Below are 20635 nucleotides of genomic sequence, written 5' to 3'. Positions count from 1 at the left end.
CAGCAGTGAATTCCATCGGTAGTAGAAAGGTCAGTACTTGACATCAATTGCAGCAAGCGCGAACAGTTCATGCACACCACTGCAGTGTTGTGGAATTAGTCAGAATTTACGTAAAAATACATTAAAATAAAAAAAATACAACGCATCACTCCCTCTCTCTCTCGCACCAATCAGACATAGAGTGCGTTTAGGAAGAGTCCAGAAAACACAGCCCTCAACATTGCAACCTGAAGCATGCATGCTTTAATAAAGAACATTACTGTGATCCTTCACCACTTCACGGCTTCAGTACATTATGTTTTTTTAATATTAGGTATATAGAAAGTGTTCATAAAAATGTCAAAATTTGCGCTGGAACTCGCAAGCGGAAGAGAGGAGATAAAAAAATGTCTGAAGTAAGGGTACCGCTTCTTCTTCGGCACTGAGATGTGCAGCCTTGATCTACTAGTTCGACCGTCCTCATGGTTTAAAAAAACAAGAACAAAGCCTTGCTGCCTGTCTACTGGATGAACAATAGGAAAGCCTGTATCACGAAAGCCCTCACAAAGGACTGGTTCTTAAACTGTTTCATAAAGTCCACACTTCATTGGTTGAGGACTCTGAACTTTTGTTTCATGGTGATGATTTCACACCATTGATCGATGACTGAAGTTTAACATTCATCCACTTTAATAGTTTGTAGCAATGTATTATGCTGCATTTTTTTGTAGAAAGAAAATGTACAGTCCACAACAAAAGAATGGGAACACCTGGCTATAACACCCACAGGAAATGAAAATCTTTTTTCTGTTAACCTGTGAGTTTATCTCTGTCAAAAAAAATATTCACTAGTGTGGTGAGGTCATTTCAATATTTTACAAAAATTAGTTTGAAAGAAGCATATTAAAGATGTGAAGGGGCAAAAAAAATCTCTCATCTTATCTCATTTTCTGAACTGTTGTATCCTCACTTGGGTCGCAGGGGGTGCTGGAGACTCTCCCAGCTGACTTCGGGCCAGAGGCGGGGGAAACCCTGAATTGGTGGCCAGCCAATCGCAGGGCACAAGGAGACAAACAACCATTCATGCTCACACTCATACCTCGGGAATTTAGAGTGTCCAATACTACAACAAAATAAGACAGCAAGCAGACGCTTGCCCAGATCCTTTTGGCCTTTAGAAATTTACCAAGTTCAGACTGGATTGCAATAAACATGTAATGTATTGATCCCAAACTCTTTCACTCCAGACAAAAGTGCTGCCCCATCACATCTTTGCCGACTTTCAGCAGCTGAGTGGCAGTTTCAAACTCCAGTGGGATGCTCTTGGTCGATGTCTGCTTCAAGTCTTTCTTCATCAGCTGAGTGGACAGACAGCATTTATTGTACATTATGCAATTCAAAAGGTGACATGGATTGCAATGTCAGGGTTAGGATAACATTAAAATGTAGAACGCCTAATAGTATATATCCCATTCTCAACAAATATAGATCAAATTCGTGCACACATTCATATGCAGTAAGTGTCAATTTCATTCATTCATCTTCCATACCGCGCATCCCTCAAAAGGGTTGCGGATGTTGCTGGAGCCTGGCGAAAGGTAGACTACACCCTAGACTGGTCGCCAGTCAGCCGTATGTCACACAGACAAACAACCATATGCACTCACAATCATACCGCCACCAGCGTTAATTCAGACCGCGCCTGCCCGCACCAAAGTCAGCCAAGTGAAACGCTACACCAAGGGTGTCAGACTCGGACTGGTTCGTGGGCTGCATTAACGTCAACTCGATTTGATGTGGGCTGGACCATTTTTTTATATAAATGGATTAAAAGCCCTGAATATTCAGTTTTTTATAGATCTAAAACAATGTTTATTTTAGCTGTTTTTTAAATATATTTTTAGATTTTACAAAATGATTTTTGAACTAAAAACTGAAAAAAATGATTAAAAAATTAATATTATTGATTTAAAAGGGGAAAATCAGGAAATTTAATATACATCTATACTCTTCATTTTAATTTGAACCTAAAACAGAAAGCCGGCACTCATGATTTACTTTCTCGGGCCGCACAAAATGATGCGGCGGGCCAGATTTGGCCCCCAGGCCACCACTTTGAAACCGGTGCTCTACACCATGAGGCGGCCTTCCTGAGAACAATTTAGATTTATTAAAATAAACCTCTGTGTTTTAAAAGCATGCAGTCGTGAAGATCGCCACTGGGGGCTGCCTTCAAAACACCGTCCCCATTTTTTTCTCCATTGAATTGTATTTTCTTTACGTTTTTTTTTAAGATACGAAAGGCCTCACAAATTTCACTATGCCTATTTTTTGGAACCACCTAAGGGTATAGTGGTTCACCTGATTTTGTTGCGGGGAAGCATGGGCTCAATTCCTACTCAGTGGCGCTAGAATTGCAAGTATGAATAGTTGTTTCTCTGTTTGCACTACAGCTGAATGGCAACCAGTCTAGAGTATAACCTGTCTTTCAACAGAAGTCAGATGGGATTAGGTTCCACAACCCCTACAATCCTTGCATTGTTGCGCAGTACAGATGATGAATGAATAAATGATATATTTTTTTATTTTAGTTGGGAACCAGAATTTTTTTTAGATAGGAGTGCAATTCAGAACTCCCACCACTAGATGGTAACTTGGATTCACTGTTTGCTTTACAGTGACAAATGATAACAGATAAATTGGCACCATTGTGTGCTCCCTTTTCCAATATTGTATATTTTGCTGAATTACTTTTTCTTTAAAAATGATATAAGGAAGTTAATGTTGAGGGGGGAAAAATAAGGATTGGTGCATATTGCAATATTGGGCATGACCTATCTTTTGATCTGGGTTACTTGCAATTCCATTTACTTCAATCTGGGAAGGTGTTGTTGTCAAGCCACCACTACTAAAAACCGAGGCCAATAATTTTAATTACTGATTGTGATGGTTAACACAAGAGCTAGGTAAAAGATTCAAAAATTGACTTCACCTGAAATGTTGTTTTATCAAGCGCCTCATCGATGTCATCCTCCTTTTGTGACAATGGCGTGTTGATCAACATGGCCATTTTGGCCACATCTGGGTGGTAATGCCTCTGTAGTGTCTGCATAATAACAGGAACATAAGAAACAGTTCCATTAGGAGTTCAAAGCATATACGGTTACACCTCCGTTTTCATCTTAACGGACAGGATTTGCCGGAAATGATAGCATCCCCCTGTAACTTATTTGGAATTAATGTCAATGATTGCAAATAATGGAGAGGCACTGTTAAAGTGACTACCTCTACCTAGTGTTCAAGATGAGAATTGCAACATAATTGAAGTCTAATTTAAGTTGAATGTATGTTCAATAATGTTTCATCATTTGTTGCAAGCCAAAAAATCTGGGCAGTGGGCGATTGTTTTGACACTGCTGCTTTACATCATTCATTTTAAAACTTTCTTCAAAATTCTTTTTGAAACTTTCTTCAAAATTCTATTTGAAACCAGCAATGACAAATTCAATGTTATGTTGCCGTAGAGCGGTGAATGAAAGCGCACACACCTTAATTTCCCACAGGCTGCTCTCTAAGGCATTACACTGAGCAGGGTCGTCCTCATCCATTATAAACGGGTCTTCCAGAGGCTCTGTCATCAGAAAGCACATTTTCCATACCGTTGCAAGGCTTCTGCGGGTTTCTCATATTCCCTTTGCATGTAAGACCTTACCATCTTCCGAACTGGGCTTGTGAATGAGTATCCGACAGGATGGGTGGCGACGGATCAGGTTATAAATGAAAGGGAGCACGATGAGGAGCGCTGTGGGCGGAGCTGTGAGGCCCAGTCGCGCTAAGCGTTTACCAAAAGCGGCCACAAGGTACAACGGCAGGTGGCTGGAGTCAAAATGAATCACAAATATTCACAGTTAGTTTCGATCAATACATTATCATGAAAATCACTGGAGGGAGAGTCTATTAAGACCTTACCTGGAACTAAGGAACAGGTTGGCCAAATGAAAAAAGCGGGCTCTGTACTTGACATGGAATATGGAAGGTTCCAGGAGATTATACAGTTTCTTGTAGAAATCGGGGTATTCTCTAAAATATAGGAAATACAAAGTAGGTGAGGGAAGGACCTTCACTTTTTTGTCATTGCTGCCACTGGTAAATGAGAATAAGATACCATAGCGCAGTGGTTCTTAACCTTGTTGGAGCTACCGAATGCACATTCACCGAACCCTACTTGAGTATCTCAAATCAACGTTTCCCATAGAAATGAACTAAATGCAAATGAATTTGTTCCCACCCTCTGAAAACCCCCCACCAAAAAACAGGATATTACAATGGAAAAACATATTTTTATTGGTTGTAATTCACCATCTACTAACAGAGTAACAAATAACTAGTGGTTATGATATTTAATACTAAAATGAGACATTCAGTACAGCGTAGAGTGCGCGGAGAGAAAGAGAAACTTGACGGATGTGCTCATTACATAACATAAACTTTAAATTCAACTTAAATCAACTTAGATTCCTATACACACAGTTAAAAAAAGTTATAATCTTACGTTACACTAAATTTAAACCTTATTGTGCAATAACCAAGGCAAAAAGGTAACTATATTCCACCGCGGCTTTCGAGGTGAACTTCCTGCTTCTCCATACGTATTGATTGGCGAGCCAGCTCAGTCACGCGTACACTACTGTAATGTTTTTCGATTATTACGTGCTTAATATCGTTTGTTATCACACGCCTTTTCTTCGCACTATCCTTCATTGCACTCCTTGCCTTGGACCCATTGTTTTTCCCTTAATTCTGCACTAACGCAAAAAAAGAAAAAACTGCAATGCTCCGCCCAGTGCTCGTAGATATATTTGCATGAGGGAGATGCGGCGAGAAAGACTGAAATCATAAGCAGCCTCTCGCATCTCGGCCACCTGGCTGTCTCGTATCTCAAGGCAAATATTTGCTCGGAATTTTACTCGTATCTCAAATTGCCCGTATGTTGGGGCACTCGTATATCAAGGTATTACTGTATATAAATTCCTTGCAGCACTGATTGGCCAAACAATGTCACGTGATCGTCTGTAGCCATTGATGGTCAAGCGGGGCATGTCATCGTGTATAGACATGATGAGTCGATGTGTCTTGACCTCCACGGCAGAGGCTCCACCGAACCCCTGAGACCGACTCACTAAAACCCTGAGTTTGATCGAACCCAGGTTAAGAACCACTGCCATAGTGGATGACCAAAGGAGATGCAAAACAGGAAATGGTAATATGAAGTACCGCTACACAACAAAATTCATTCCTCGCAACTTTGTGTGGAATTTATGTAAAGACCAGCAGAATTAGCCAAGCTAGCATGTGAGTCCATTTGATCGATGTACTGGACAAATGTTCTCTGTTCGGAACAAAAGAAAAATGCACTATTTTAACTTAATTCATCCAACGTAATTAATTGCATACACACACTGATGAAAAAAAATAAGTTGCTTGTAATCTATTATGTTATTACGGCCTGTCAAGACAATGAAGCTTGTTTTTACTACTATTCTATTGTTGCTGGTTCAAGCTAAAACTCAGCAATCTGATAGTAATGTAAATAATACTCACAAGTTGTGTTGATGTATGAGAACAAAAAGTCCATTGAGGGCCAACAGGCTTATCGCTCCACCTTTTTGGAAAGCATGAGAAGTTAGTGTTTTGAATGTCAACTGCCAACCTTAGACGTAAAAAACAACCTTTGTTTTATCTGCTTATACGAGCTGCTAATTATCAGAAAGAATGACACTCCAAGGGCAGTTCATTCAGAAAATTGATTTGAGATTGAAGATAGGGTGAAAGGGGGTACTGGGTGGGTCATTGATGAAAAAAAAACATACCAACATCATAAGCTGCAGTCAAGAAGCCAATCATCAGAGTGGGTTTGCTCATGTGGGGCAAAATGGCATCATGGAGGATCACCAAGACCTTTTTATACATGTTAGACGGCAACTGGAAAAAATATATATATATATTAAAAAAATGAGATAGAGGGGTCGATTAGGGAAGTTCAGTAGTCAGTGTCGTGGAGGAGGTAGACATGCAATGTTTTGACACTGCCGCATTACCCTATATTTGAGGAACCCTAGCCACATCCTCTCAAAGGTACGTTTGTGTTCCTGAGAGGAAAAAAGAACATGAAAGTCTCCCAGGCAATTAGAACATCGGTATTAAAGTTGGAATTCGAGAGATTACGTACAATTAATTTAGCAGGTTTCCAGTCCTCGTGTTTAGCTGTGAAAAAAGAGAAATTATTCAGTGTCACTAAAACACATAACACTCTGAAACAGCATGTTTTACCTTCCCGTTTGACCATAAAGTTAGATAGCTCAGACTCCTCGCTCGCCATGTTAATGTTGGACATTAGGGTGAACACATTCTGTTGATATACAGGCATCACTTGCTGGAAAAAAATATGAATATATTATATGAAATTATAGTCTTGGTATGACAAAGCGCCGTAGTAAATTGCAGGGCTGTCTTACCCCTTTGCTTTTGTCCATTACTTTGCCCATGATCTCACGAATAGACGACATGACATAATAGCGTACATCTTCCTTCTCCAGAAACTCATGAAACCGAGAAATGAGAAGAGACTTGTCCGTCGTCTGGGACAGTAGTCTTTGCACTAGAGCCTTTACAAGATGTGGGAAAAATAAATTTGAGCTCTTTGTAAAGAAAACAAAATTTGATTGAATGTTCTGCGTTCAGACGGGTCACATTTTGTGACGTCACACCCGATGTTAAATTCTTAAGAAACCCAAAAGTGTGCGTACCCCCAACATCCCCCGGTTCATGAAAATAAAAATAAAAAATAAGTATGATATAACGACAGGGTGGCCCGGCGGCCAGGTGGTTAGCACGTCAGCTTCAGTTTTAGGGTTCGATCCCAGATGGGTCCTCTCTCTGAGGAGTTTGCATGTTCTCCAAGTTCGTCCCACATCCCCCAAAAAATCAGAGTTCAGCTGGTTGAACACTCTAAATTGTCCCTAGGTATTAATGTGAGTGTCTTTGTGCCCTGCGATTGGCTGGCCACCAGGATGTCCTCTGCCTGGTGCCCGTAGTTAGCTGGGATAGGCTCCAGCACCCCCACACCAAAATGACATGAATCTCATTATATACCGTAATTACTCGAATATAACACGCAGATTTTTGCTATATAATTAATTCCAATAGTTGGGGGTGCGTGTTATAATCAATAACTAAAATAAATTACAAATGTTCGATCGAAAAAAGCATTGTCAAACTCACTTTGACGCACGGATTTTACGTCATCTCGTAAAGACGACGCACGGATTTTACGTCATCTCGTAATTTCGATCGAAAATCGGAAAGCCGAGACCACCACTCCCCCCCTCTAGCCTCCTACTCGTCTCAGTTCACCCTCTCTCAGTTCAGTGTTATAATAAATAACTAAAATAAATTACAAATTTTCGATCGAAAAAAGCATTGTCAAACTCACTTTGACGCACGGATTTTACGTCATCTCGTAATTTCGATCGAAAATCGGAAAGCCGAGACCACCACTTCCCCCCTCTAGCCTCCTACTCGTCTCAGTTCACCCTCTCTCAGTTCAGTGTTATAATCAATAACTAAAATAAATTACAAATTTTCGATCGAAAAAAGCATTGTCAAACTCACTTTGACGCACGGATTTTACGTCATCTCGTAAAGCCAATCGGATGATGTGTTGTGGGAGGAAGAGGAAGTGGATGAAGGAAGCGTGTACGTTGATAGGATTCTCAACGAAGAGATGTATGAGAGGACAGACAAAGAGAGAGAGGAACTCTTCATTTGAAGGATTCTAATGAATAAATTTGTTTGAACAAAACAATCGTGAAACAAAGAAAAAAAGGTAAGATTTCTGATCTTCGTCAGCGGGAAATTTTAGGTGCGCACTATATTCGATTACTGCGTTTTTCCAGATTTTTTTGGCCCAAAATTACCCGCGTGTTATTTTCGAGTGCGCGTTATATTCGAGTAATTACGGTAATAATTTCAATTCTATTACAGTGGATGACATAATTATCCTAATATTTGGCCATTGATCTTCTAATATTATAGTATAATAATAACTTTTTTATAGTCCATTTTTACCCCTTCTTTCTTTCGACCTTTAGTGACTATGTTGAGGAATACTCTGGCAACACAAGTCACATAAATGAAAAAACATATCTGAATGGCCACTTCCTCGTCGTTGCCGAAATTTGTCGCATAAAGATCCACTCAATCTTCTCTTCTGCGGTTTGAAAATTCAACGCGTGACGAATCAGCAGGCAAACCTATGTATCTATACTCAAACTGGCGACCCACCCACGCACCATTACATTAACTTTGCATGGGAACCCATGACCCAGATGAAAAGAAAGCCGCCGGTCTGAACCCGGCATTAGAGAAGCAAGGTGGTGGTGGACTTTCGGTTTATCCCCTCATTGACGGCAACAGTGTAGAATATTATATTGAAATTTAAAATCTGCTGTTGAATACATAATGTACCTGTATGAGATGCCTAGGAAAACTATAGTGCTCACTCCAATCCAAGTCCTTAAGTGGATACTGCCCTTCAACTTCCGCAAACTTCATCAGGCAACACAGGGAAGCTTCCTATATTTGGAAAATTGCTTATTAAAAATAGCCCAATGATTTGGTTTATCTTTGGCTTGGTCAACTCACCTGGACATCATGAAGTTCATGATTAAGGTGTTCAAGTAGCATCTCAACACAGTCGTTATAACGGTGTCTCATGAAGATGTGATATTTGTCTTGAGCGCTGTATTCACCTGTAGAAGTGATGTATGCAAGCTTTAAATACCAAATATGGCCAAATAATGGTGATCACTGATCTTATGTTTTAATGCTGTATATCGGTGGTGTCCAAACTACAGCCCGCAGGCCATGTGTGGGCCACTATACAGTCTAAATTGGCCTGCAGAAAATTATTAAAAGATCATATCAAAGAATCTCCAGTCTACATTCGGTTGCATTTCTCATCTTTAACACTAGATGGAGGTATTATTTTTTCATTACAGTAATACCTTGAGACACGAGCTTAATCCAGGACCAAGCTCGTTTTTCAATTTATGCATATCTCAAATAAATTTTCCCCATAGAAAATAACTAAATACAAATTAATTCATTCTCACGCTCAGAAAAAAAACACCAAAAACAGGATATTACAATGGAAAAACATCTGTTCATTTGCTCTAATTCAGCACCTACTCACAAAGTAACAAATACCTATCTAGTGGTTATGATTTTCAATACTAAAATGTGACATTACTCAGTACAGACCTACTGCGTAGTGCACAGACGAGAGAAAGGACAGGAGACTTGACGGACGGCAACGTGCTCGTAACATAACATAAACTTTAAATTTAACTTAAATGAACTTAGATTACTTTTCACACAAACTTGAAAATAAGTTACACTAAATTTAAACCTTCTTGTGCGATAACCGGGCCAAAGATGTTCATGTATTCCTCCACGACTTTTACATTTCGAGTCGGAATTTGCTGCTTCTCTATGCCTCAGAACAGAGTATTTCCCAGTTCGTTTTTAAAAATTATCACACCAGCCACGACTCGCTTTGAAAGGTTTCACTGGTGTCTTTTTCAGATGCTTGCTTTGCTTTCAAATCCACGTAGATTCCACTGTCTTTTTCACAGATTATCGACTGGATATCTTTACGCGAGGGGGATGCAGCCTCTCGCACAATCGGCCACCCAATCTCAAATGAGATCTCTATCTCAAGGCAAAAAAAAATGCTCAGAATTTTCCTCATATCTAAAATTTCTCGTATGTTGGGACACTCGTATGTCAAGGTATTACTCTATTTCTAATCAAAGTGAGAAATTGTACAATTTCAATATTTTTGCTTTACATAAATTCACAAAAAAAATGTAGTCGAATGTGATGAATTGAGATGTTTGTTGTGATTTTCTTGACTTTTTACTAGGGATGTCCCGGATCAAAATTCAAATATGGACACACCACTGCTCTCCATCGTACAGCGCACATGGTTTTCAACGTGAACTCACCGTTCAATGCGTCGTCTTCCTCTGGCACTTTACCTTTAAATAACTCATTTCTTTCCAACAGCGTGCCAAACAATCTGGTGCACATATCGACAGCCGTAATGACATCTTTCTCATTTTCTGACTGCAAAACAAAGTCATCCTCATCAGCGGCAGTTTGGATGTTTCACATGATTATGGTCGCTACCTTAAGTTGCGTGATACACACCTGAAGGAACTCAAATATGTCAAAAACGTCGTTGGCATGTTTTTTGCTTTCAAGTATACTAGCAACTTTAGAATGAAGGTCCATTTTAGTTGTTTTCACGCTTAGTGCTGCGTTTACCGACTTCACGTTGCGTTTCTTGGTCGGCGCCATGTTTGTTATCTAGGACATGGTGTCAGGGTTGCCAGATCTGAGACAATTCTCATGAAACCGTAAAACCTTCTGTCCATTTTTTAAAGCCCTACTACATCTCGCTCAAGATCAGATGTTTTACAACATAATCTATATTTTGAAATTATAACTAGAAAACGTCACCAAGAGTGGGCGGCACATTGTACTGAAATGATTGTTGTTTGACGGACAAACATCATTGGAGATGGTTCTTCTGAGAAAAGGTTAAAACGCCAAAAATACGTTCTTCAGTATAAATAAAGCGAAATACTCCTTTCACAATACGTACTTTCCAGGGCCAATTTGAACTGTAGGGTGGGAAAATATTTTAGTTCTCATTGGTGACAGAAGCAAAAGAAAAACACAGGACAGGAGTTTTTTGACTGTAATGTTTAAAAAGGATCCACAAATCAGAAATGGCATGCAGTTCGGAATTGACGAGTTGTGAGGTGATAAAATGCTACTGAATATCGTCAAAGCACAAAATTTGATCAACTCAACCACTGTACCATTTCTTTCACACTAATAAAAAAAGCTAATTTTGCGGGAACCTGCCTGATCTGGCAACACCGACTTGGTTTCCTTCTACCACTTCCTCAGGATGATACTGCGGCCCCTGCTGGTCATTTATAGAGCTTCACTGAGCAGCTCGGTTATGATCAAAATATTTCGTGGGGGGATTTTGTACATATAATAAAAGGGCCCTGTCTGCAATCAACATGTTAATAAAATATTTCAATGTTGATGGCATGTTATAGGAAGTTAGCATGACGGCTCACAGTTCTGAGATCCAGCATTCCTGTGCAGTTTCCTTCTCTCGATGCTTTCATGGTTGTCTTAATGGTACTCTGGTTTCCTCCCACTTCCCAAATGGCATGCACTCGAGGTTTCCTTGAAATTTGATTACAAAATTTCCTGGCCACCAATTTAGGGTGTCCCCAGTCTTGTGCCTATAGTTGGCTGGGATTGGGTCCAACCACCCCATTGACCCCTGTGAGGATAAGTAAGGAAAGTGAATGAATATTGCGATGTGATGAGTGGTGTCTGTATGTGTGCCCTGTGAGGGCATAGTCAGTTGGGGTACTTTCCAGCACATCTGCGGACCTTGTGAGGATATGCAGTATTTATTTCTCCGGACCGCTTTATCCTCATTAGGGTCGTGGGGGGTGCTGGAGCCTATCCCAACTGACTCCGGACCAGAGGATGGCAACACCCTGAATCAGTGACCAGCTGATCGCAGGGCACGAGGGGAAAGACAACCATTCACACTCACACCCATACCTAGGGGCAATTTAGAGTCTCCAATCAGCTTACCATGCATGTTTTTTTGGAATGTGGGAGGAAACCGGAGTTCCCGGAGAAAACCCACTCAGGCCCAGGGAGAACATGTAAACTTCACACAGGTGGACCGACCTGTATGAACCCAGGAGCCCAGAGCTGTGAGGCCGACGTGCTATTAATGGAGATATGTCAAACCCAAATATATATAATGAACACAATAATCTGGAAACAGGCATTCCAATGGAAATCAGTCTAACAGCATTCAAGCTTTTTATCTTGATTCACAACATAAAAAGTTCTCAATAACCCACATTTTTGGAAGCGTGCGATTGGCATATACACAGTAGTCCAACCATTTCACGCTGGTGGAATAACATTATGGAGTTTTATTATTTTGATTTGAGTACACCAACTACATAATTTGTGTAACAGAAATCATAAACACCCCAGTAAGTAAACCTAAGGGACCCGAAACTTAAAAAACATTAGCAAGATAAAAAAAAATTGAAAATATTTTTCATGAAAGTCTGCAAGTTTCTCTTCTTAATCCGAGATGTTAGCGATATCTTCCACTTCCTGAAAGAAAAGAGGCAATGTTAGTTAGCCATGATAACACAAACAAAAATCCCAACCATTCCCAACCAAGAGACCTGTTTCTCCATCTTCATGCTCCGCGTTTGAGTCGCTGTGCCTTGGAAGTCGTGTATGGGCAACGTGGCCATCCAACTGCACATAGAGCCCTCCTGACACTCAGTCTCAACAATAGTGGGATAAATCTGATCCTCCTTGAACATCTTGATAGCTTCTTCTTCACTGTCCCAATCAAGACACTCGTGTACGCCGTCTCCTCCGAAGCGTTTGTTATACCTATCGAAGTGGACACTCTCCAGGATCAGGCCGAGTCCTGGGGCTTTGGGCACGTCCACTTTTTCTTCTTCCCAGCTGCGATCCATAACGCCCTCCTCTGCGTATTCCTTAATGACTGCGATCACAAGGCCGATCATCTTGCGTATTTGGTGCATCATAAAGCTCTGGCCTCGTACCTTGATGACAGCAAATTCATTATTACTGAGGATGAAAGGCTCTCCGCACGACATTTCCGTGATATAGCGGCGTGCACTGGGGTCCTTCGGAGCCTTCTGGGAAGTGAAGTTATGGAAGTTGTGGGTTCCCTTGTATCTCGCAAACAGAAGATTGACTCGCCGGAGCGTTTCTGGAACAAGGCGAAACGCTGCTCTGTCGGTGACGTTGTAGTCTTTATGAGAAAAAGCCACTGTTGGGAGCATGTAAGAATACGTCCGAGCATCACAGTTGTTTTTGGAGTTGAAGCCTTGGGTAACTCGCTTCAGACCTGCGAGGGGACAGTGGGGGTAAAGTATTATTGTGGTGCATTGGGATGCAATTTTCATTTCTTTCATGACCTCTTGCTCATGCTCTCTTTATCTTTATCTGGGGTGTATCAGTTCATGTGAATGTATGCCAATTCACTTAGTACTGTTTCACTTATATTTTATGCAATTTTTGTCAGTGGAAAGTTAATAGTGTAAACTGAGCCAGAAAGACATCCTACCTCACTACTCTTGGGCAGGCAAGACTCAATACGCATATGTACACAGCCTTTATTTAGCTCCTCCAGATATGCACTGTTTTTGTTACATACTGGTGCACAGTAACCAGACTGCCCTCTTGTGCCTTTATCATATTCAACATTGGATTGTATTGGATAACTTTATTCTACCCGTATTCGGGAAATTTCATTGTCACAGTAGCAAGAGGGTGAGAATGCAGATACAGGAAAATACATTTTAGACATAAATAGATAGGTAATAAATAGGTTAATAAATAAATAAATAAATAAATAAACATGTAAATAAAGTAATAAATATATAAATAAGGGTATTGCTGAAGTATATTTATATATATATACATATAGATACATATATATAAATATACATATACATACACAGATAATAATAATAATAATAAGACATAGGCCCTGTCGTCATTATCAACAACACAAAAAGCCTACTTGTCATCACACCCAGAAACTGCGTGTGACGAAATTGGTGGTGCTTCTCCATAAGTTGCGTTTACTCGGCAAAAGACCTAAATAAGTGATAGTTACGGACTTGTAATGTTGATGTACATGTATACATATGGTTGGTCTTAACATTCAGCCATTTGTTTTGTTAAAGAGCAGTATAAGTATATATATATATATATATATATATATATATATATATATATATATATATATATATATATATATATATATATATATACACACACATAAAAATACAGTAATCCCTCGATTATCGCGTCTTCACTTATCGAGAATTCACTACTTAGCGATTTTTTCCTGCTATTATTAAAAATACTTTTTTATAAAGTTCATAAAAATGTGAATATCCACGCTGAAACTCGTAAGCAGAAGCCACTCTTGCTACTAGGACTCAGCACTGAAAAAAATATATAATAGGAGTGACCCTTCTTCGCCATTTTTTTTCTAGATTATCGCGGCCATGTCTGGTCTACATCAACTGTGATATTCGACTAAACACCAGAACTGGTAAACGTCAAAAATCATATTTCCCAGTGGGTAAAGAGAAGTTTTTTTTTTTTTTTAAACCTTTTTCCTTGTGACATTTACCAACGATGCGTACAGAAATAAAGCTCAAAAGTATTTAATTTTCTAATACTTTTCAAACTATTTTCCTTTTTCAATGGTATATTCTTGAAAATAGAAGAAATGTAAAAAAATAAAAAATAAATAAAAAAAACACGGAACACGTTTTTACTTTGTGCACATAGCTAACACACGTCTACACTGCTTGAAACAACTGGTGAGAATGCACACATGGTGATCAAAATAATTGAAAGTTTTGACAACTTGCAAAATGCAAAACTTATTTAGACCATGACGTTGCGTTTCGAAATGAATTGTCATGGTATGTTAAAATGGGAACCCAAAAATGAAAAATTTTCAACTGCATTACCAAACGGGGTCAGGACATAGTGAAGGTCAATCAGAAATGAGATGAGCCCTTTGTGCATGTTATAAAAACTTGAACTTGTACAGTACAATCATGTTTTCAAGACTTATGACCAATTTTCCATTTTGTATTCCATGATAGAACAAATAAGAACTTGTCTACATAGTCTATTTTTTTAGGCATACACCCCCCTTCTGGCTCCTGTACTCTTGTGACGTTATCATTTTTTAAAGAAAGCTGATGGTTACATCACATCTCATTTTCTGAACCGCATTATTCTCATTAGGGTCGCGGTGGGTGCTGGAGCCAATCTCAGCTGTCTCCGGACCAGAGGCGGGGGGCACCCTGAATTGGCCAGCCGATCGCAGGGCACAAGGAGACAAAGGACAACCATGCACACTCACCCCCATACCTAGGGGCAATTTAGAGTGTCCAATCAGCCTACCATGCATTTTTTGGAATGTGGGAGGAAACCGGAGCACCCGGAGGAAACACACGCAGGCCCGGGGGGAGAACATGCAAACTCCACACAACTGGACGTGACTAGGATTTGAACCCAGTACCCAAAGCTTTGAGGCCGACGCACTAACCACTCGCGCCACCGGGCCGCCCTGATGGTTACATTACATCTTTTTTTTTTTGCTACAATTTCAATAGATGTGGATCTTGATCACTTATTTTGGAATACTCTGACTGGACTGAATTTATTTTGATGTAGAAAAATCTGTGAAAGTGTGCCTTTAAACACTTAGCACGCAAATCTGTGTTTTATGTTTAGTTTGACCTTAAACCACAATTGACGGCAGCAATAAACACATGTGAGTTTGTGATATCATGGGAAAACATTCACTTTTCATGGACATCTAAGAGATAATTAAAAGAGAAAAATCTCACCAAGGATTCTGATTTGAGGTGGAAGGTGCTCATTGATCTTTTCAACAATATCTTCAATCAGCCACAGCTTGAGAGAAACCACTTGGCCTGCCGCTGAAACACCCTGAATAAAATGAATCAATTTTGACAGATTAGATTAGCACTCTATCAATTGAAATATCAAATCCATTGAAATATTTAGTAGTTGTGAAGTTTGGCTTTTAATTTTGGTTCCCGCTTCCTTTTTAAGAGTTTGCGGTTTCTCTTTGGCTATTCACTCTCTCTCAAACGTGCCATCAAAAAATGAATGTTGATTGGGTTACGACTGTATTTTCTCGCATATAAACCGCATTTGTAACTAAAAAAAATAATAACTTAATCAAGGGTAAGGCTTTTATGCGCACAAGACTTACAGCGTTGCTATACTCTTTTTCACCGATACATGGTCGATTGGTCGCCGATCTTTTGGTCGCTGATCTTTTGGTCGCCGGTCTTTTGGTCGCCCGGAAGGTTATTGATAATTACCATTTAAATCGTTGCTCAAATTCCCTGAATACAAACTTACGAATTACTATTTAGTCATACTTAATGCCCTAGTAATTATTAGGCTAAAGAAAAGCTCAAAATTTCCCGGACTTTTTTTGTTTTTTGTTGGAGAACTTGTTAAGACCCTGACTGACGTAGCTTCTTAAAGGGACAACGCATGTACATAAAAACTCTTATACAGTCACACGTCGGCTCAGTGAAACTGCTCATGGCCATTGTTGGCTTTTATTGATGCGTAGACCGTGTTGTTTTACCTTGTTTTGTCGCCGGTCTTTTGGTCGCCGGTCTTTTGGTCGCCGGTCTTTTGGTCGCCGGTCTTTTGGTCGCCGGTCTTTTGGTCGCCGGTCTTTTGGTCGCCGGTCTTTTGGTCGCCGGTCTTTTGGTCGCCAGTCTTTTGGTCGCCAGTCTTTTGGTCGCCCGTTGTCGCGGTCCGGGTGACCAAAAGACCGGCGACCAAAAGATGGCGACCAAAAGACCGGCGACCAAAAGACCGGCGACCAAAAGACCGGCGACCAAAAGACCGGCGACCAATCAACCGCACAAGTTTTTCACCAGTAGATTTCTTAACTTCCTTATGATATTCATGTCATCTCATCTCATTTTCTGAACCGCTTTATCCTCATTAAGGTCGTGGAGGGTGCGAATCACAGGGCACAAGGAGACAGACAACCATTCACTCTCACGCTCATACCTAGGGGCAATTTAATGTCCAATCAGCCTACCATGCTTGGAATGTGGGAGGAAACCGGAGTACCCAGAGGAAACGCACGCAGGCCCGGGGAGAACATGCAATCTCCACACAGATGGACATGACCTGGATTTGAACCCAGGACCCCTTATGATATTGACCCTAATAATGTACTTTTGATTCATACGGTATCTCAGATAAAAATTCTGAATCAAGGGACGCTCATACGTGAGAAATTGTAAAATTCAACGATTTTAAGGCAATTTTAAGGGAGCGGCTTATACCCGGGGTGTTTTATATGCGAGAAAATATGGTAGTTGAAGAGAATGGATAGATTCAGATGGCAGTCTTACCTTATCAGTCCTGGCACATCTTTGGAAAGACATCTTTTTCATTTCATCACCATGATTTTCAGGAATACAGCCTGCTCTAATAAGAGCTGTGACAAGATCATCTTCTATTGTCCTGAATTGAGTGTTCCCAGGATTTCTCTTTTCAAAACAAAACACATATAGAAATAGTGTGAGAAAGGATGTTTGCACGAGGGAGACTAGCTGTTGTGTACCTGCATTCCATAATAGCCTTTGCCACAATACGCCATAAGAAGGATGACTTTCTTCTTGGGGTACCGTTTTTCATCTTCAGTGTTGTCTCCCTCTGATTTGGCTCTTTTTGTGATTTCAACAACCTCACTGTCCCCACTGGAACGTTTCAAGACATTGGCAGGCGGTTCGTTTTTGGTTTGTTCACTCATATTGGTTATGAATTTCAAAAGACCACCTGTGAGGATGATACACATGACAGTTTTGTTTTTGGTTAGCGCACGGGTGGGCAAACTATTCCACAAAGGGCCGCAGTGGGTGCAAGTTTTCGTTCCAACCAATAAGAGGAAACCTTTCCACCAATCTGGTACGTAAGATGTACAATCAGTGGATTGCAGTCAGTTGCTTCTTGTTTCTGCAGAAGTCTAATTGGTTAAACTGTCTGTGTTGGATCGGTTGGAACAAAAAACTGCAACCACTGTGCCCCTCCACGACCGGATTGCCCACCCCTGGATTAGCAGGTCGGCCTCACAGTGGGGGACCTGGGTTCAAATCCAGGTTGATCCACCTGTGTGGCGTTTGCATGTTCTCCCCAGGCCTGCGTGGGTTTTCTCCGGGTACTCCAGTTTCATCCCACATTCCAAAGACATGCATGGTAGGCTGATTGGACACTCTAAAATGCCCCTAACTGTGAGTGAGCATGAATGGTTGTTTGTCTCTTTGTGCCCTGCGATTGGTTGGCCACCAATTCAGGGTGTCCCCCGCCTCTTGTCCGAAGTCAGCTGGGATCGGCTCCAGCACCCCCCGCGACCCTAGTGAGGATAAAGTGGTTCAGAAGATGAGCTGAGATGAGACGTTAGGAACATCTTACCGTTTACTGGTATGAACAGTCTATTGCTAGCCAAAGTCCTCAACGCCAGTCTGGATTTAAACATGTCCCATTAAGGCAATTGAAGTAGAGCATAAAACAAATATGAACAGTGTGACGCTAATGGACGCACATGCTATCGTATTTAAACAAAACGATTTAGAAGTCAGTTTGCGCAAGCAACGGAAGAAAAAATGTTTTTTATCCGTTCTCACAATCTAACACATTTCATCGGAAATAACTTAGGAACTATTATTCATTTAAATTGAGGTTATCGCCGCCATCCAGGCACATGCTCGACCCTGAATGTAAACATCGCGAGATTGTTCGGTGGGAATTGCAGCGTTACGTCATGATCAAAGATACAAAAAATAAGTAGATTCGCATTTCTGAATGCATTGCGTTTCTACTAGAACTCCAAACTGGTGGGGGGAAACTGACAGCAAAATGAATTATAGTAAATTGTAAATGTATAAAATACATGTTGTGGAGGGAAGTAAAACTAAAATAAAAAAGGAAACCTTCACATTTAGAACCCCGTAACAAGGGGATAACTGACCTAAAAATAATAATTTTGAGGGAAATACTTGATATCACGTATTATGAATTAAATTTTTTTTAAAAAGGTTACATTTCATGTGTTGCGTGCTATTTACGTTGTATTTTTTTTATTACCAGAATGTTGTAACCACCAACGTGGCCTTCACAAAGGCACTTGGAAATGGTAGCAGGAGTAAATCTTAGTGAGTGTTTTATCCACACATTTGAGCCAGTCCCATTGAAGAATGTGCAGAAATTAGTCCAGAAGTTTATAAAATGAAAATCTCATCTGTCATCTCATTTTCCGAACAGCTTTATCCTCACTAGGGTCGCGGGGGGTGCTGGAGCCTATCCCAGCTGACTTCGGGGCAGAGGCTGGGGACACTCTGAATAGGTGGCCAGCCAATCGCAGGGCACAAGGACACAAACAACCATTTACACTCACACTCATACCGAGGGGCAATTTAGAGTGTCCAATCAGCCTACCATGCATGTCTTTGGAATGTGCTAGGAAATCGGAGTACCCGGACAAAACCCACGCAGGCCCGGGGAGATCATGCAAACTCCACACAGGTGAACTGACCTGGATTTGAACCCAGGAAATCATGCAGTGAGGCCGACACGCTAACCATTTAGCTGCCGGGCCACTAGTGTAAGAGAAAGGTTTTACCAGAAAAGTGCAGATTTCTGGAATGAAAGTCAGACATTATATGGAAATTATGTCGTTTTTTTTTTATTAAATCCATATTCAGATGGTTAGCGCGTCAGCCTCGCAGTTCTGGGGTCAAGGTTTTGATGCCAATTATAGCATATATACTAGATATTTACTATCCAGATATATACTATACAGTTATCTATTTTTAGTACAACACAGATGTCCAATTTACAGTTGTGTATACTACTAACTGTTGTTCTTTATTTTTGTAATGGATTTGATTGAAAATGCAGTTGGACAGGACACAATTTGAGTCGTGACTCGTGACCAACAGATCTAAAAGCAACAGTGCCTGAGAGAACAATTTAGGATGGTTCAATTGTTGGAACAATGTAAAGCAATCAGAGTAAAGTCCCACACCAATCAACTAAATCCCATAAGCGTCTGTCAAGGGAAACATAAATACTAGTGATATTCATTATGCTGTACTTGATGCAATCATTAAAATTTTGAATTTGTGATAGTGTACAGACAAAGAATTACATTTTCATAACAAGAGTTATGGTATACACATCATTATTATAATGACTAGAATAATTATTCTTTTTTTTTTTTTTGTTCAGCTCAGAGGGAATGAAAAATAATCAATTGGGAACATTTTTTACCATTCATCATCTTGCGACCCGTGATCTTTTTGTGAATGATTTTATTCAACTATGGGATTTAAAAAAAGTGATTCATTCATTTACTTATTTATTTTTTCCTGGGGTTGAAGTGTTACATACAAAGTACCTATTCTCACCCGAGGACATGTGACACAGCAACTGAAAGACAACATCATTTTTTAATAGAAATTATGATTAATTTTAGGACGTTTTTACTCTGGCTATGATCCACGTTGTGCAAATTTAATTTAAGATAATGTAGGCAGAAGAGCAAGTAAAAGTTATTTGTAAAGCCTTAAATCATCCAAAGATCTCCAAAAGCACCAGTTAAAAAACAAAACAATTACAATTATTTAAGAAATTAATTAAAAAAAAGGGGGCAGGTCTTCGGATGAGTGGTTAGCGCGTTGGCCTCACAGTTCTGGGGTCATGGGTTCGATCCCTAGTTGGTCCTCACTCTGTTGCTCGCTTGGGTTTTCTCGGGTACTCCGGTTTCCTCTCACATTCCAAAAAACATGCATGTCAGGCTGGTTGGTGATTCTAAATTGCCCCTAATTATGAGCGT

The 20635-nt window shown here is 40.2% G+C and overlaps 2 protein-coding genes across 2 annotated transcripts; both read right to left on the bottom strand.

Annotated features, from left to right (window-relative positions):
* Positions 1-87: 87 nt before the first annotated feature.
* noc4l (nucleolar complex associated 4 homolog) lies at positions 88-10409 on the bottom strand. The gene is made up of 15 exons (XM_077623436.1): positions 10252-10409; positions 10047-10167; positions 8683-8789; positions 8506-8613; positions 6495-6644; positions 6310-6412; positions 6209-6243; positions 6078-6128; positions 5850-5961; positions 5581-5641; positions 3949-4059; positions 3692-3855; positions 3528-3610; positions 2972-3085; positions 88-1337 (listed from the first exon to the last, which is right to left on the bottom strand). Exons 1-15 carry the CDS (start codon positions 10399-10401, stop codon positions 1218-1220), a joined length of 1590 nt encoding a protein of 529 aa, XP_077479562.1. The 5' UTR covers positions 10402-10409; the 3' UTR covers positions 88-1217.
* Positions 10410-12062: 1653 nt separating this feature from the next.
* Positions 12063-18562, bottom strand: pus1 (pseudouridine synthase 1). The gene is made up of 6 exons (XM_077623688.1): positions 18214-18562; positions 17366-17580; positions 17154-17291; positions 15588-15690; positions 12351-13051; positions 12063-12276 (listed from the first exon to the last, which is right to left on the bottom strand). Exons 1-6 carry the CDS (start codon positions 18275-18277, stop codon positions 12244-12246), a joined length of 1254 nt encoding a protein of 417 aa, XP_077479814.1. The 5' UTR covers positions 18278-18562; the 3' UTR covers positions 12063-12243.
* Positions 18563-20635: the final 2073 nt, after the last annotated feature.

The sequence above is a fragment of the Stigmatopora argus genome, chromosome 16, assembly GCF_051989625.1.
Source record: "Stigmatopora argus isolate UIUO_Sarg chromosome 16, RoL_Sarg_1.0, whole genome shotgun sequence".
NCBI classification, from domain to species: Eukaryota; Metazoa; Chordata; class Actinopteri; order Syngnathiformes; family Syngnathidae; genus Stigmatopora; species Stigmatopora argus.
The sequence above is the reverse complement of the archived record's forward strand: the minus strand, read 5'-3'. Positions and strand labels throughout refer to the sequence as shown.

Bases quoted from the DNA above. Each gene is read 5' to 3' on its own strand.
- noc4l (XM_077623436.1), bottom strand. From the start codon at position 10,401: ATGGCGCCGACCAAGAAACGCAACGTGAAGTCGGTAAACGCAGCACTA. The intron at 10,168-10,251 runs GTGTGTATCACG...TTTGTTTTGCAG, and splicing joins ACATATTTGAGTTCCTTCAG to TCAGAAAATGAGAAAGATGT. The intron at 8,790-10,046 runs GTGAGTTCACGT...TCACTTCTACAG, and splicing joins GGAAGACGACGCATTGAACG to GTGAATACAGCGCTCAAGAC.
- pus1 (XM_077623688.1), bottom strand. From the start codon at position 18,277: ATGTTTAAATCCAGACTGGCGTTGAGGACTTTGGCTAGCAATAGACTG. The intron at 17,292-17,365 runs GTACACAACAGC...TGTTTTGAAAAG, and splicing joins AAGGCTATTATGGAATGCAG to AGAAATCCTGGGAACACTCA. The intron at 12,277-12,350 runs GTCTCTTGGTTG...CTTTTCTTTCAG, and splicing joins GCATGAAGATGGAGAAACAG to GAAGTGGAAGATATCGCTAA.